Consider the following 17439-nt stretch of genomic DNA (forward strand, 5'->3'; position numbering starts at 1 on the left):
TCTTAAAATGCTTACAGGTATTTTAAATGTATTCCGTGATCCCTGTTGCACAAGGTGGAGACCTAACATAAGACTTTACTTGCGCCTTTCCCACCCCCATTCATGAATTAGTCTCACAATTACTGTAAAAATTAAGGCGAGTGTGGGTGAAACCCGTGAAGCTTAGTCCCTCTAACCTTAATAAACAGAGATGGTATTGACACAAGTGAATTTTGTTTAACCACAGTACATTTGCTTCTTAATTAGTGAATATTCATCTGTCATCAGCAGCAGCTATGACACCCCTCCCCGCTAACACGTTCTGTCATAAATAATCAATGAGAGGCTATTAATATTCATGAGTGAGAATCTGTGTAGTCATGTGCACTGATGCAGAGACAGGGGGAGTGTTGCCATGAACTGAGTCGAAACTCTGTGTGTGTATACGTGAGTGTAAGATAGTTAGGGAAAGGGAAGAAGAGCATGCTGCTACACACTGCCCTGCCTTGTGCTTCCAGCTAACAGTGGTGTGCCTGTGTTTCGGGGCTGGAGTGACTGATGAAAAACAGTAGTCAAGTCTGGAGGGTGATTCCCTGTCAGTGCATTTGCCTTTCAGTGCTGGGGAAATTAGAGGCTTTGCTTTTGTGTTGCTTATTAGGATGGGCTGCAATCTGTGCACTTTTCAGAAGAGAGAGGAGCACTACAAACTGCTCTATGAAGTTTCACAGGTGAGTGCAGAGGATATTACCAGCATCTCCAGAGTAAAAATGTGTGTTCTGTACAGAGAGTAAGTAGAGATGCTTTTGTTGTGCTTTGCTTTTTTTTTTTTTTCCTTTGCAAAATTGCTAGCTAAGTTGTTTGGGGGGTGTTGGTAATTATTAGTATTTTGGGTGCCTGTTGTTTTCTGCTCATTCGCCACTCCCCCTTCAGATGACTTCCTGTGGGATTCTTTTAACATTTTTGTGCATCTTCTGCCAAGATGTCAGTCATATAGCAGCAGTCTCACTGAACCATATCGGTGATGTTTTAAAGGAGCCCTTGGCTTTGGTAATAAGACTGATTTCAATAAGTTGCACTGCTGCCTCTGAAAGCATTAGGTCTGTGATCTCAGGTATTTCTAAGTGAAGGAACAAAGTTTTTATGGCATGTCTGTGTTGGCCAGGAAGTATGTTAGATTTTCAGATTAATTAATTAAAATGGAAATGATTCTGAAATGTGCTTGTCACCTTTAAACAGGTATGAGTACAACAGGGTTTCCACGGGTGAGGTGTGCTGCTTGTTCATTCATTGTGTGTGTTATTTCTGTTTACTGCTAGACAAAGATCTTAATCTCATCTAGATATTTTGGTGTCTCTTTCAGCATCGTAGCAGTGTGAGTAGCAGTGTAGCAGTGTGCTGCTAACGTGTTCCCAGCTCATTCAGAATAAGATGAGGAAAGACGAAACAAGCACTTACCATAATAGCCCATAATTTTTGCTCAGATCCTATTGAATCAGTATTTGATTTGCAGCTTTTTGGTTGTTTTTCCTCCTGGCACAGCAGACCCTCGCATGCTAAAGTTTAGTGCCTTTCAGCATCTGTTCTCCCCCTCTCTGTAATTTGTCCTGGCTTTGACACATTGCCGTTGACGGAGGCTGAACGCTTGCAGTTTTGGACTGCGCTGCTGCTGACAGGCAGCACGGAGGAGAAAACAGCTTACGGTGCTGGTGGTCTATTGGCACAGCAGCAGCTAAGTGCCCATTGCCGACTGGTTCCCTCCGAGTTCCTCCTGACGTGATTCATTTCACAGTGGGCTAATTACAAAGTGGGTTCTCTACACATGAAGCAGCCTCCTCAGTTGTGGTGTTAATGCACATTTTCATGGTAATGTGATCAGAGCCTCATTAGCCAGTTTCCAAAATGATCCTCTGCATTAATTAAATATAAAAATGACTCTTTTTATCACCATAGAGAGGAAGAAGAAGATTAACGTTGTTAATTACTACTGGGGGCAATACCTCTGCATCATTTTTTACCACAGAATCAGCAGGCGTATTCAATCCTAAAAGAGTGTCCGTTTGCAGGTAACCTGCCCATTGCCTTGCCTGGTGAAGACGGTCTCTAGGTGGAACACTTCCCTTTAGTTCAATAGTTAGTCGTAATCCCATCGTCATGTTTTCTTACAGCAATAGCACAGGGAAAAGCGTAGCAGCACATTTCCCTCTCCTCCCTTTCCCCCTCCCCAGCTCTGGATTGCCAAACTGATCTGAAAGTGTAAAATGGAGAAAGTGGAGTCGGTCGGTGTCTGCTTTTCTGTGCCAGGGAATAAGAAATGCAGGTTGTGCTATGAAGGGGATTAGACATTTCTTAAAGGGCTGCATGTGTGTAGGGAAAAAAGAGGCTGTGCCTGGTTTAGAGCGAATGCATTTTCAAAATATTCCTTGCAGTAATGTTGCATAGTAATAAATGCTATTGAAATGATCAGCAAACCCAAAGGTGGGGTTTTTAAGAGATTCTAGATAAATTCTTCCCTTTATCTGTTATCTTCTCTGCTGTTGAGTTGGAGTGTCTGTGGATGTGAACAAGCAAGGTGCAAAATGAACTAATGCTTTCACTTTTTACTCTGGTGCTTGCCAGATAAAGTGTAATCCCTGGGAGGATCTGAGCGAGTTTCCTTGGGGAGTTGAAATGCGGTGAGCCTGGTGCTGCATCTTGTGCTGTTAGGGAAATGTCACTGATAAGGTGCAGGAGGAGAGCAGAGAAATGACTTAGTGTGCTCACTGCCAGATCCTGTGTTCATCTGTAAACTCATCCCTATCTTTGTTTCAGTGTATGCAGGTCAGAGCCCAAAGGATACTGAGCATATTTTTAACCAGGTGCTACAGTAGAGATCAGGTAGTATCTCGCACCGTAACTGCTTCTGTGTACAATACTGATTTGCTGCTGGGGGGGGCGGGGGGAGCAGCAGTAGAATATGATAAATTAAATTAAGCTAAGACAGGCATTACTACTTGATTTGCAAATCCCTTTTTAACTCTCCAGTCCTGTAATTCCTGTACCACAGCCTTGGCTCTTTCATCTGCATGATTTCTGGAGAGCTTGGGACAAGTTAACCTGTCAGGGACATGAACTGACTGAGGATGAGCTGTGGCTCACTAGCATATGTGGATCAGATAGATTAATTTATATTCATATAAGGAAGCAATCCTAGCCTCATCTCTCACCTTTCCCGTGCTAGGCTACCTGATACTGTGGGTGGTCTGTGCACTCATGTACTTAAAAATACAGTAAACAAAGGAAAGCGTGTTTGCAGAGGAAAACCATGCAAGTGCTTACAGCGAGGCATGTTTTCTGCTACTGTTTGTATTGAGGTCAGATTCAGCACCGGAGAGCTTTTTGTTGTAGAGCTGCTGGGAAATGAAGACATCGTTAGAATATGTATAATTCCTCGCTCTTCCCCCCACCCGCTTCCTCCAGACTCGTTTGCCTTTCACTGAGATAGCAGTTCAGAGACCATGGAGGCCCTCTCCAAAAACAGCATTTGCTTGATGAGACTTTTATTTTGATAACTGTCTCGCACGTGCAGATTGGGATTAAAACAAAAAGTCAAATAGTCATGTTTTAAGAATGAAAGCTTTTGAGATACCACTATGCATTGGTGAAGGACCCTTGTGCTTTTGAGTGCCTCTTCACTTGTCCTCAGGACATGAGGATGACTCAGCTTTACTTCTTGACTTCACCGTGAGAAGGTATCAGGTGTAGCACCCCCCCAAGTCCTCTTCTCCATATGCCTACCAGTGGAGAAATGGAAGATGTCTCAATCTGAAATTTATGGCCCTATGCTACTTCATGGGGCACTTTGTTATTATTTCCTGTGTGCTGTATAAGCAGGATTGAGCTAATAAGTGTGCAGCCAGGAAGTCTACATCAAGGCACTTAGAGAAGATGGGACCTGGTGTGTGCTCATGTCCATTAGGAGCAGACGTCTGCCATACTCAGCTGATTTGCTCTTGCACTGCTGGGATGAAAGAAGTGAGTTTAAGACATTTGTTAGCTGCATGTTGAGGACTCTTCCATTTAGCGGAAAGGATAAGAGAAATACGGCAAGGATTGGAGGGAATGAAACTGAAGCACCATCTGATCAGTCATCAGCAGTGATCTTCAATGGCCTTGTGTGAGACTCAAGGAAATGCAAATTTTTCACAGAATTCTGTGGATATCATATGGAAATCATTTCTGTTTGCTGGAATTTTTATGGTTTTTTTTTTCAAAATGTGCAGTTAACCCAGAGAAAAAGAGGGGAGGGAGAGAGAGAACACAGTACTTTTGGAAGTCAAAGGCCAGTGTGAACTTCTTTTTTGAGTTACATGTTAAGAAGCAGTCCTGGCTCAGGGGAGCTTAGAATTGAAAGGAAGAAAGGAGAAAAGCTAGCAGGGAAAACAGAGGCAATCTGGGATGGCTGACAAAGTCAGTGGTGGAGCTGGGATTAAAACTAGAAGGTTGCACATTTATATTTTACATTTGACCTGAGATGATAGTAGAGCCTGCTCGCAGCGTTTTTAAATCCTCTGAAGACTGATTATGCAGTTTGCTTCTCATGTTGGTTTCCGTAATTAGCATAAAGCTCAAATTTTCACCAGTTTAGAGGTTTGATTTTATGTTCATTTTGATATCCCTTGGGGTACTTGAGGTACTGAGTTTTAGTGGTACATCTCTTCAAATTCAAAGGTGTTCACAAGAGAGACATCAAGCCTGCCCACTGAAACAGTAGAAGCACTTCTGTATTTTTCAGGAGATGCTGCTTATAGCTGGCATTGGAATAAGGAAAGAAGCCTGGGGGCTAAGCAGTGTTCCTTGTCACTGGGACCTGCCTTCTTTGGTCTTGATGAAGTTTTGGTTTATTTAGAGGATTAAATAGACTAGATGATGTGATCCTTATTTTCCTTCTGAACCAACCTCCAGCCACTAGTATTGATTTTTGGTACTTACGCCGTGTGAGGTATTTACCTGACAACTCCTCGGTGTGGTGTTTGCCATTAGCTCCCATTCTTTTCTGGAGATACCTGCCGGCAGCATTTGCATCACCTTTGTTTGCTGTGTATCAGTGCCACCTCCAAATGCTCTTCATGAATTTCACAAGCAATGGGAAAGTACTGTCTTGTGCTGCATCAGCACAAACACATTTTTGGGTCCATTTATATCTAAGTTCTATTTTTAATAGAAATTCTGTGGCAGGACACTTTTACCTCTGGAGAATATGAAAGGAGAAAATTCTAAATTTATTTGTCTGGAAATAAGTTGAATTATCTGAGTTGAATTAAATCAGTAGCAAAAGTAGATCTGGTTTGATCTTACTGCATTTCCTAGTTTTTCCTTCTTGCTCCTCTCTCAATTTTTAAACAAAACAATTGAGAACCCTCTGATTCTTATTTTTTCTAAGCAGCTCTTCTGAATACTCATTTATCTGTTTGAAAAGCTCAAAAATAAATTTTGAGGTGCTGAAGGAGTCAACAAACTTATAGGAGTACTGTTTCCTCTGTTTAACTGAACAATTTTAGAGCTCTGCTCTATGTAATTCCCCTCAAAGCTGCACTGTCTCATATTAGTAGAGCAATGTATTTATGGTAAAAATATTATCAAGTAAAGCTTGTCATACGTTTCTAGTCATGTCCTAGAAACTTGCTTGGAATTTCCTTAAAGAACCTCTGCTGAACTGAAAAGACTTTAAAAACTGAGTTCATAAAAGTTGACTTCTCTTACAGATAAGAGATGGTCTTTGTGGTTAGCAGGCACAGCTTTCCTGGTTATTCTGCTTCCTTGCTTATTTACTTCACACCGATAATTGAGCAGTATTCATCTAAATAACTAATCCCATTGCCATAACGTTTCTGCAGGCTGTACTCAGAAAGAAGACACCAGTGTTGTGGCATTGCAAACAACTGAGTTCTTGCTCCTGGTGGAGGAGCTCACTGTCCCACGCTGGGTAGTGGTCCATGGACCCAGGGAGCGTTGGCTGCCCAGCAGTAACCGTCCCCAGAGCCCCAGGCACCCACGCCTCAGCTCTGCGCTTTGTCACCACATGCCGATTGCTTAAAAGAGAAGATATGTCTGAAAGGCCACCTCTTGTCTGGATTTAGGCTCTCACCACAGAGCTGTGTTTAGGTGTGAAGGCTCCCTGAGGAGTCCTGGAGGATTGTGCCATGAGGATTTGGGTCTGGGGACACATAGGCTGCTTAAAATAACCACCTCTGGCCGCCCAGACGGATGGTGGCTGTAGAGAAGATACCCATGCATACAACTAGGCATGTAAGGAAGTCATCATCGGATTTCCTAAAAACCTAAACCCATTAGCAGGATTTTCGGGATCATTCTTTTGAACATGATACCTGAATTATATGCTGAGTACCTAAGTGTTATTTTGGATATCAGGCCAACTGCCTTTGATAAAACACTTTTTTTTTTTTTCTGATAAAATCCAGGAAACTCTGAAGTGTTGCCACTGACTTCACTGGGGCCAGGCTTTCATTTTCTGCCCTTGTTTACTGTCTTGTAAAAGGCATATAGTTCCTGTGCATACCTCAAGAGGAAGGATAAAGAAAGAGTCCTGAGATAAGAAAGCAGACAATAGTATGTGAGATAAGAATTCAGGGGATGGGTACAACAGAGGCAGCTATAAAAAGCCCTACCGAGATTATATCAGTAATCTGCAGGGATATGCAATGCTATGAAAATAAAAAAAGTGGTTGAGGTACTGAATAGCATGATTTTCTCTGTCATTTTGCTGTTCTTTGCATCTTGAATTTAACAATGGGGATTAAGGATTCTAATGATCAGATCTTTATACATTTTTTACAGAGCTATCCTTTCTTGAGGCTTGCTTCCTGATGTGATTTGGTATGGATATAATCCTCAGGCCTAAGGCAAAGTGTATCTTTATGTGAGTCTCGTACATGAGTGATGTGATGAAGCCCATCTTGCTACCTTGAGCATTCACAGACTGGAAACTGCCGAAGAAGCATATTTTGTTTTGTGGTTTGTTGAAGGGAAGGGGCATTAAAATGTCAGCCAAACACTCTGCTGAGTATATGTTAAGAGTTAATTGACAGTAGGTTGTTTCACCAGTTTTCTCTCAAGAGCTAAGAGCTTAATGGAGACATGTACAGCAGGGCTTGGTGATAACCAGCAGTTCTTCCGCCCCTAGGGATTTGGTAAAGTCTTATAAAAATAATTAAAAAAAAGAAGCTGAAAAATGCTTGCATCTTTGGCTTTAAGGCTGTTTAATTTCAGAGTGTGTTTGACCTGTTATTTTGAAGGACATGAGCTTTTTGTAATAGAACTTGATTTTCTGTCCACCCCATAGCTTTGAACCCACTGGCTAATTTCAACCACAAAGGCTTTTCTTATTTTCTAGGTTCATGCAAAGTAGTTTGATGATACTGTTAGGTAGATCTTTTTTTTTTTTTCAAGACCAAGAGGACGTTTGCAAACGTCACCTCAAAATATCAAGACATGAAAGAATTTAAAAATTTGGATGCAGGTTATTCTTTATACACTTTGTGGTTGCAGTGAAGGTAGTTACTTGTTATTTCGTGTGTAATAAGCTTGTCATTTGTTTTACTTTGCTCAATAGTTGTAAGAAAAATCACTCTGTTAAGAGAGGATATTAGATCAGTAACTGTTAAAAGGTTATCTATATTTTTATAATAAGCAGCAGTTCAGAAAGAGAATTTTACAAATACTTTTATGCCGTGGACTGAACCTAGAAATGGAATTGCAGTGTGTTCATATAACGCACTGCAAACTCTCTCTTATAGTTGTTTGTATTTTAATTTAAAATACTGGTGTGGACAGGCAGAAGACAGCGTGGCTATTTGGCCATTTCTACATAATAGGATGATGTAAACTTGCATGACCCTCACTGTTGTGGGTTTTTATTGTTTCACTTTGAGGAAGTTAGGAAATTCTACATATCCTTCTTCTCTCAGGTGGAAAAAATAATTAATTCCTTTTCCTCCAGGATGAAGGTTGGGGGTTTTTTTGTTGTTTGGGTTTTTTTAACCGACAGAAGCAAACCCTGATAATCAGCCAAGTGAAGCAAAACAAACATTCATTTTCCTTTGTTTTGTGGTCTGATTGTGTACAGTAGCAGTTTATTCCCTAGAGGTTTTGGCCATGAAGTTTGGCCTCTGAAACAACATAAGCATGGTGGAATGAGTAGTCTCTCAAACTACCACATCATATGTAGAATTCCTGTGCTTCATGTGTATTAATGTCAGAGTTGAACCTGAGAGGACTCAATCTGCAAAAGTCTACAAGTGTCTTTAATTTGTCTAGATACAACTTAGTTTTTGTGTTCTTCACCCAGCTGGAGAATTTTTTCTGTTTTGTTTCATATCTGTTAGTATTTGGGGGGCTTGTTGTTTGGTTTTTTTCTCTAGCTCCTGGAATCATACTGTTTTGAAAAAAACACTTCATTAAAAGTAGCCTCACTTATGATCAGTGAGAAAAGTTTGCAAATATCAATCAGGTTTAGTTTACAGTTTAGGAAATTTGAAAGGAATTGGGATGAACTTGAAAGATAATGTTTAGAAACAGTCTAAATTCTTGAGGGTTTGGTATTATTCTGCATGTCTAGGGTAGGCATCATTGCTTGAGAGATGAGGCTGAGACCCACCCACGTGGGGTTAGCAGCTGTGCATGGCCCTAAAGAGGAGGAAAATGTTTGGCTCTGGACTTTCAGGGCTTGTCCACAGACATCAGTGCGAACGGGAGCCAGCCATGGCTGTGTCAGCACATCATGGCACACTTGAGACCCCAGCCGGTTTCTGGCTGGGATCGCAGGTTCTGCCCCTGCATCTGCAGACATGCCTTCAGGGACCGTCCTGCTTGCAAATGTCAGCACAGCTTCTGTGTCCATGTGCTGCAAACTGGTGAGGCTCCTGGGAAAGATTCACAAACTTATTTGGTGTTCACTTGCTCTCTAGTGTCAGAAAGATAATTAACTGCAGTGCCAGGACCCCTGTCCTGAGGACCAAGAGGAGCATGGGAATGGGTGAACTTCACTAAATCCTTATGAGGGCTGAACAATTGAAATAATTGGAGAAAAGGATTATCTTCAGTTACCTGTGGTATAACAGAACAATTGACTGACCTATTTAAAATGTTTGATAGTATTTGTAATGTGCTTTTTACATATTATGGTGATGGAATTGCAGGGAAAGTTGCTCAGGGAATAATCATTGTTCAGGTCTTCGACTTCCTCATGGCTAGAATGTGAAGTATTCAGATTCCTCATGATATCCATGGGCGTATGATCTGCCAGCTCAAAACAAATTTTAATGCAAGAAAAGATGGAAGAAAGGGTCAATTATTAGTTAAAGTTCAGCATTTGGAATGCTTTCTCAGAGGTCAGGGTTACTAAAAGTGGGGGTGGCATCTCTATTGCAATGTGGTTTTATGCATTTTTTAATTTAATTTGTCATATAGTCTACTATTACAGTCAGGAAAGACACAGACCCATAACTTTATAAATAAGGAATTCCAGAAAGTGTATGTCGTGTCTACACTGTTTTTCACTGAAGAATATAATTCCATCCAAATCAAAATGCTCTATAGAAAAATTAAATATTTCATCAAAACATGGTCTTAGAGGAAAAACACGGGAAAGAAATTTCCAGAAATGTCTGAATATTATTTATATATCATCATAGAGAAATATTTAGGTTGATTAACTTTTGAAATATCTTATATTCAGTAGTTTTTTAAATGGTGTGTTATTTCATATAGTATTAAATTTGGAAGCCAAAAGTGAGTCAAATGTTCTTCTATCTTAAAATGTTTTGCTCTTTCCAGAGTTGGGTGTACTGTTTGTGAAATCTCAAACCTCCTCCTGACGTGGAATTTCCATCCTCTCTGGATTTCGCATTCTGAGATATGTGACTTACTGTGGGAAACTCCTCCCTATGTATAATCTTCTTCACCAGCGTACGCTTCTTGTAGAGATTTTGTTATAGAGCAGTCTCATATCTTGTGGGAGAGAAGGAAAGTATATATAGCAAGAAGCGTTTGTGTAAACAGCTTCTAACGAGGTACTTGTTAGAAAAAGAATACACCATCACCTTCATAGTGCATGTTGTGATGCCAGAGAGGGATGTTGCCCTGTTTAAGAGAGTGTGCCAAAAGCTGGCTTTTTGCCTGCTGATACCGCACACCACTGGATGGGTGACTGTGGTGTACTGAGGCATAGGGCCTATTTAGCGTGGTAGCGGGACTTGGAGGTCTGGTTTTAGAACCAATTTAGAACCAATTCCTTCTCTCATGGGTATATTTGAAGAGGTCCTGGTTTCTCCAGCGGGACTTGGAGGTCTGGTTCTAATTCCTTCTCTCGTGGGTATATTTGAAGAGGTCCTGGTTTCTCTTTTCCCTTTCTGGTATAAAGTTCTGTATTATTTAAAGCTTTAAAGATTAACTGTAGAGATCTCGGCTAATGGCTAATGAAGAAACCAGAATAGTATTGTCTAATAATGATGATGGTGATCACAATAAGCGTTGTAAAATGCTAGATCGATCCACTTGGCAATTATGGGTAAAGTTATAACACAAGTGGATTGTTGCAGTAGAGTGTAGATCTGCCTGCATTTCCCAACAGCTCTGGAGTTACACGCTTTCTCAAAGTCCAGAAAGGATTTGGTTTGGTTTGTGGGAAGTCTGTTTTTTCCTTCGCTGTACACTAAAGGTCATTTTTGATAGGAATTTCCCCAGAATCTCTTCTCAGATAACTAATGGGGCAAGTTGCTTTTTTATTCATATATTTTATTTTGTTGTGCAAATTAGAGGCTTTTTAATATGGAGCAATTTATAAATATGAATTTATTGGTATTGCTTTCTTCAGGTACTAATGAAAATAGGAGGGGTTTGCTACTTGTTCATCAGTAGTGGAGTCCAGTTGCTGTCAATAAGTTTGGCATAGATATAAAGTCTCCTCACTCGTATGGGCATAATATATTTCAAATCTTATGTGTGAGTCTTACTAAACCTTTTAAAATCTTCTTGATGAAGTAGTTTTAAGTTCCTAATACAGGAGGTTGTTCCCATTTATCTCCAAATGACCTCTTTGTCCCCAGATTTACATATTTCCTTGAATTAAAAATGTCATTTGGTCATGTTCAGTAGGAGAATGTCTTTGAAAGTCTGACCTGTGGGAACATGATGAATAGTGACAGGGGAAGGATTTTGCCCAGTGAGAATACCAAATCATGTAGCACTGTAGTTTCACTTACTAAATATTGTCCAGGCTCTATTGTTGAACCCTATGCTGCCAGCGTCACTTTGTCAGGATGTTTTCTGTCCTGTGACTAGTAGCTTCAAATGTACTCATCCATCTTCTTGTCCCATTACATTTCATGTGACTGATGTTCTGCACCCATTAAAATTGATGGGAAAGAACAAAGAGAAGAAAAATGTGCCCTTCAACTGATTATGCTTTTGAAAGAGCAAATGAGACTCTACTGCTATCTAGAGTAAATTGAACAGTTATTTCTGTTTTTAACTATATTACTTAACTTTTATTAATCCTTATTAGCAGTAGATCCCTTATTTTGTTATTTTGATATTATATTGAGAGCAGTAAGTTCATGTCAATATTTTCTCCTTCAATTTTGTGACAATAAGTGAACGTACAGACTCTTTTAGATGTATCAGCTGCGTCTGGTAATCTTGCCCTTGAGATATTGCTAGCATGCCTGAATACCCTCTCAGGGAAGGATGGAGGTATGTTTTACAAGCCCAGGCCTTTCTTCTGAGGAGGGACACACAGAGCTTTGCTCAGCCACAGCTCCTGTGTGCTGGGAGAGCACTTGTGCAGGATGTCACAAGGTTCTGCTCGGTGATAAGTGCTTGCTTACCTTACGCTAAGATCTTCAGGGCAATTAATGGGAGACAAGAAATACAAGAGCCTTTGTAGTATTTGCTTTACCTTTATTTCATGGATACAGATGGTTTCCCAAAGTGCTAGTCCAATGTTTCAGACGAGAGCCATTAGCCAGCTGAATGGAGAGGACAGATGTCGTATTTACTGACAACCAAAAACAAAACACAGAGGAAAAGCAGAAGTGAAGGCTCCGGAGTGATCAGTATGTCTGATTATTTATAGCTTATATGACAGCCTTCTCAATACAGCAGCCAACCATTCTTTCCCATCTGTGCATAGTAATGAGACTATAATTTTTTTTCAAATTTGGGCTTTGACCATAGGCACTTGCGTGCCCCAAAAATGCAACTTAATGGGCCCCTTTAGGCTCCCTGATGTTCTTGCAGAGACTTCAGCAAGTGCTGAATGCAGCTGTTCACTTCCCTAGTGGTACTAGTATGCATTAAAGTTTATTTCCATGCAAAGTTCAAATATGTTTTGGTTTTGTTAAACTCTTACCTTGAAATTAATGCTTTGCCTCGGCGATTTAGGCTTAGTTGGTGCTCTGTCTGAAGTTCCCAAAGTGTGTTTGGCTTGGGGGCTCTGTGCAGACAGCTCTGAGTCTTGAAAGATTGTTTCCTACAACATTACCTATAATTATTTGAGATTTCTGGTAGGCATCAAGGCCTGTTGCTTTGTCCAACATTTTTCTCAGACTGGAGATAGTGTGTTATGAAGCGGATAATATTCTCATGTTGGCAGTAGGTTCACTTGGGTTATCCATATTTTAAAGACAATTGTTCACATTGATAATTTGTGAAAAGGAACTTGATTAAGATTAAAATAGGCAAATAAGACTTTAGGAACCTTAATTTAGTTATTTCTTTATGAGCTTCCCTGCTCTCTTTAGTTGCTTATTTGACCTCCAGCTGAGAGTGGATTAATTAATGTAAAGGAACATTCTTACAGATAATTAACTCCTGAAATGAGTGGAAGTTAGGCAAAAATGCAATGCATCATTAGTCAGGTCCTACTTAACGCAGGACAGCTCTGGACTATTCAGGCACATTGTCACCCTTAATGTTAGAGGCACTTGAACAAGTAACCCCAGAGTAAACAGGGGCATAAACTTTCTGTGCGGGAGTATATTGCCATTCTTTTACTCTGTGCTAAAATGACTTGGGGGAAAAGAGACTAGTGGCAGAATGCACCCTTTCTTTTATTTAGGACAAAAGTATGCAACAGATAGCTGATGCTTTGAAATTTGCACCCCTGTAATGGTAATTCTTTCCCATGCATATGTCTTCAGTTGGATATGAAAAAGGTGGGAAGTGGGATAGAAATCTCAGTTTATCCTTCGGGATTGCAGTGACGGCAGCAGCTGCTGGGAATAGGTCCCAACAAATAAATTCTCTTGCCAAGCAAACCCACTTCTTAGCACTATGCAGAAAGGTCATCATTCAAATAATAGTGCTGTTAATTTCTAGCGTGACTTCAGAAGGGATAAGTCTCAGCCTCCCACCTCCCCATACTTCAGGAGACTTTAGATGGAAGCTACTCTAAGCCTTGGGTTACAGATTTTCAGAAAAGCTGTTGTTCCCATGTTTTTGGTTTGGAAGACACTGAGAAATGCTTAGCTTTTTGTTGTAGTGAGGAAAATCTGAATGCAAGAGGAGGGATGAGAAAATTGGATTTCCTTTTATTGCACAGGAACACTGTACAACACTGACAGAATATTTACTCCTGTCTCTTTCTTCTAATTTGATTCTCTGACTACCATATCAATCTTTGCTCATTGGTGAAACAAAGTTATAAAGTATTGTAGGTGTTGCTGCTTGTACCTCAGCAACAACTAAAAGACAGGAAAGAATGAAAGATTTGAGCCATTCTAGAAGATTTATTTGCAAATTCATCCACAATGAAATGTGCCAGGAGTACAAAGTGTTGTGAGATGGCTCCTCAAGCCATTTCAACAAAAAGGTCTTTTATAGTTCCTTTTTTTCTTCCTCTAGAGAGATTTTATACGTATGGTATGGATGTGTTCAATACTAGTAAGTATTGAGTTCTGATTAACTAGCTTTCTTTCCACTCCACAGCACATGTATAGTCATTTGAATAATACAAATTGCACTGGCATTACTAATATGTACAGCAATGTGGAGTAAAACTTTACTGTCCGCAGTTAAAATACTGTGAATTCCAGTGGTAGGCTGTTTTCTTCTAGTGGATGGTTATGTCTTTTACCTTGCTGTTAAAGAAGTGAATACAGTGTTGCACCAGGGAAGTTTGCCTTGCCTCCCCGTGCTGGCATGGTTTTTGTTCAGCCTGTGCAGAAGGAAGAGAGAATCGCCCTGGCTTCTGCTGAGCAGGACGTGCCACCGGTTGCAGTAACGACAGGGCGCTCTCACAGTTTTTCTTACGGGATCTGAGGGTGATCCATAAGCAAGCTAGTCTCATGGTCGCATTTGCAGACTAGGGCTGTATTGGTCGTCCCTTTCCAGGTAGTGTCGACAGAGTGAAGTTAAGGACACATGGCCAAAGTTTCAGGTGCTGTAAGATATTTTTTCCTTTGTTATTTCAGGCATCTGTAGAAGTGTGCTTACAGAAAACAATGTGCAGAATTAAACCTTTCAGTAAGGACACTTTTATGCTATAAGTGTAGCGGAGATTTGTATTTACAGCAGGAAAAAGTCACGCTTCCTATAGATTGGCATTACGTTGTGCCCACTTGGAGAACAGAGGCAGAATTTATCTCTGGAGAGTATTTTCCTAGCATGCTGCTGGAAGCACAAGGTACTACTATTTGTTTCCTATTCTTAGAAACAGGCCTGTAGTTTTTAATCAATTTAGCATTCACCTGACACGCTAAGATCTTTGTTAATTGCATTATAGGCTGTGTAAATAAATCAGGAAGAAAGTAGTGCATTAGGGATTGACTAAAATTACAGACTGACTAAAATTACAGACTGACTAAAATTACAGGGTGGCATTTTTGCTAGGACCTCTGTGAAAGTAAATTCACGGGAAATACTTCAAACCTCTCTGTGAGAAGAGCGCTAATTTGTATTTCATTCACAAACAGCTTCTAGAAAATACTACGTGATACAGATAAATAAAGTCGTCATAATAAGATGATGCTAAAAATTCATAAATATGTTTACACTTGCGAGTGGCAAATGTTACAGCTTTCAGAGCTGAGAGTATATTCAGGAATATTGTCCATATGCCTCTATTGGCTGACAAAGTAATGCAGCTTGCATTACTCTAAATGAACATTCAGAGATTGGAAACTTGCCGTTGTTTGAGAATTTAGACCTTACTTGCACCTGTCTACAGAGTATAAACTTCTGATTATCCTTTACAAATGTTTTAGCTCTAAGAAGCGTTTTCTTAAATTACAGATACTTAGCTGTTTCCACATTTGCAGCTAAGTAGTTGCAATAGCTTGGATAGTATGGAAATAACAGGGTTAGATTTCTTCATTTTTGTGAACTGTTATTAAAAAAACCAAAGTTTAGAGTTGTGGTTGTTTATCCAAGAGTATAAATAATTTTACAGAGCAGGAAACTTCAATTAAATATTACTTTTTATGCCTTGCTGTATGTAACTGATTGATACTGGGGAACTGAGAACGCAAAGTCCTTCATCACCTATATCCAGGAATGTGGAGAGAATACTCATTAAATTAACATTGGCTTAAGAAAAATGAAACTTCCGAGCCAATTACAGTTTACTGTTTAGACTGAAACAGAAAAAATGACCTTTGTTACAGAATATGTGACTTGAACAGGCAGTTCTGTATAAAATTGAGAAGCTGCAAATGTCCTGCACTTGAGTGATGGTGTGCGTGTGATCTTAGTTCTGCTTCATTAGCCCCTAGTCAATGAGTGGTAAATTTTTCCTTTTTATACATCTTCTGTCAGGGGATAATAAACATAGCCTGACTAGTGCATGTTTTCACTGCAGCAATTTTATTTATATATTTTTTGCAGCTTTGATGAATAGTTTATATCCCACTTGAATAAATTTTTCTTCTTTTCAAATATTCATATAGGTATTAGCAGTGGTTAATTATGCACTCAGTACCTTTTGTAATAGAACTATCTGTCATTATGGCAAGCTTTTATGTTGTATTTGAGGGATTCAGTCTTCTCAGTAAAATACTGCTTTTGCAGTATGCATGGGAGCGATCAATTTTATTTTCTGCTGATTTGATAATTTTCTACTAAAATTTAATCTTCTGTGCTATGGCGTTTGTGGCCAATTGAAAGATTTTTCCCTCTGCTAATAGAATATCTAATGCTTCAGCTTTTTACTTCCCATTTCTCTAAGTACACCTTTAGATTTTGTTGCACTATGATACATTTATATTTCCTTTTAAGGGTAAAAAATGTGCAGCTAGGTTATGTTTTCTGTGTGATTTACTAATTCAGCATACCAGGGATGTAAACACTTCCTTTTTTCTAGATATTTCCCCAGCGGTGATGTTTTGTGTAGAGGGTTCTGTTAGGTAAGCCACCAGACATACTACAGACATGATTAATATTGTATAGGTTGATGAGTAGTTTGTCCTACTCAGTCTTTTTTATACAGATGCAAATTATGTTGTTGGTCTTAGATAGAGTAAATTCCATGCGGTCCTGTACCCTCTGTATTGTTGATTTTCCTGCTTTCAGTTTTCTGTCCAGGATTTTCAAAGGCCTGATCAAGAGTTAGGTATTTGTCTCAATTGAATTTCAAGCAGTTTCAGCAGTTTTCCTAGTGTTCTATAGACCCTTCAGTCTTAAACCCTGTTAGATGGAGCCAACCAAGTTCAAGTGGAAAGTGGTATCTTTGAGGTGCACCTGAGCAAGCTTTCCCAAAATGTGCCGCCAGTCCTATCGCACCACAGCCACCTGTAGGTATAAAACATGTTACAAGTCCAGCTCCTGGCAGCTGACTGAAGGTGCCAGCAGGCATTTGGCACTTTTTTTCTGATAATGGTCTGTCAGTCCTAGAGGAAGAGCATGAAAAATTGTCTGAGCTTTGGATGGCCTTATACTCAGTGGTGAATTTTACATGATTGGAATAAGATGAGGGAAAGAGAGGACAGAAACTTTGTAAATGACAGTTACTAAAAATACATAGCAGAGCTAACACAGGCATGACTTAAGGGCTATCTTCTTTTATTATTATTGTAAATGCCTGGATTCTGTGCTACACTAGAACTGCTCTCCTAATCAAAATAAGATACGATCATAAATGGGAAAAACTTGATAATAACAATAGATATTGTCATAGAATCATAGAATCATAGAATAGTTTGGGTTGGAAGGGACCTTTAAAGGTCATCTAGTCCAACCCCACCCTGCAATGAGCAGGGACATCTTTAACTAGATCAGGTTGCTCAGAGCCCCCTCCAACCTCACCTTGAATGTTTCCAGGGATGGGGCATCTACCAACTCTCTGGGCAACCTGTGCCAGTGTTTCACCAGTCTCATTGTAAAAAATTTCTTCCTTATATCTAGTCTGAATCTACCCTCCTTTAGTTTAAAGCCATTCCCCCTTGTCCTATCACTACAGGCCCTGCTAAA

The 17439-nt window shown here is 39.9% G+C and overlaps 1 protein-coding gene across 1 annotated transcript in view; it reads left to right on the forward strand.

Moving 5' to 3' along the window:
• Positions 1 to 638: 638 nt before the first annotated feature.
• Positions 639 to 17439, forward strand: part of PDZRN4 (PDZ domain containing ring finger 4) — a 113072-nt gene continuing 96271 nt past the window's right edge. The window contains exon 1 of the mRNA XM_009286234.1: positions 639 to 707. Coding sequence (XP_009284509.1) covers positions 639 to 707 — 69 coding nt within the window. The remainder of the gene's footprint in view (positions 708 to 17439) is intronic.

Source organism: Aptenodytes forsteri, unplaced genomic scaffold (assembly GCF_000699145.1).
Source record: "Aptenodytes forsteri isolate BGI_AS27 unplaced genomic scaffold, ASM69914v1 Scaffold103, whole genome shotgun sequence".
Taxonomy (NCBI): domain Eukaryota; kingdom Metazoa; phylum Chordata; class Aves; order Sphenisciformes; family Spheniscidae; genus Aptenodytes; species Aptenodytes forsteri.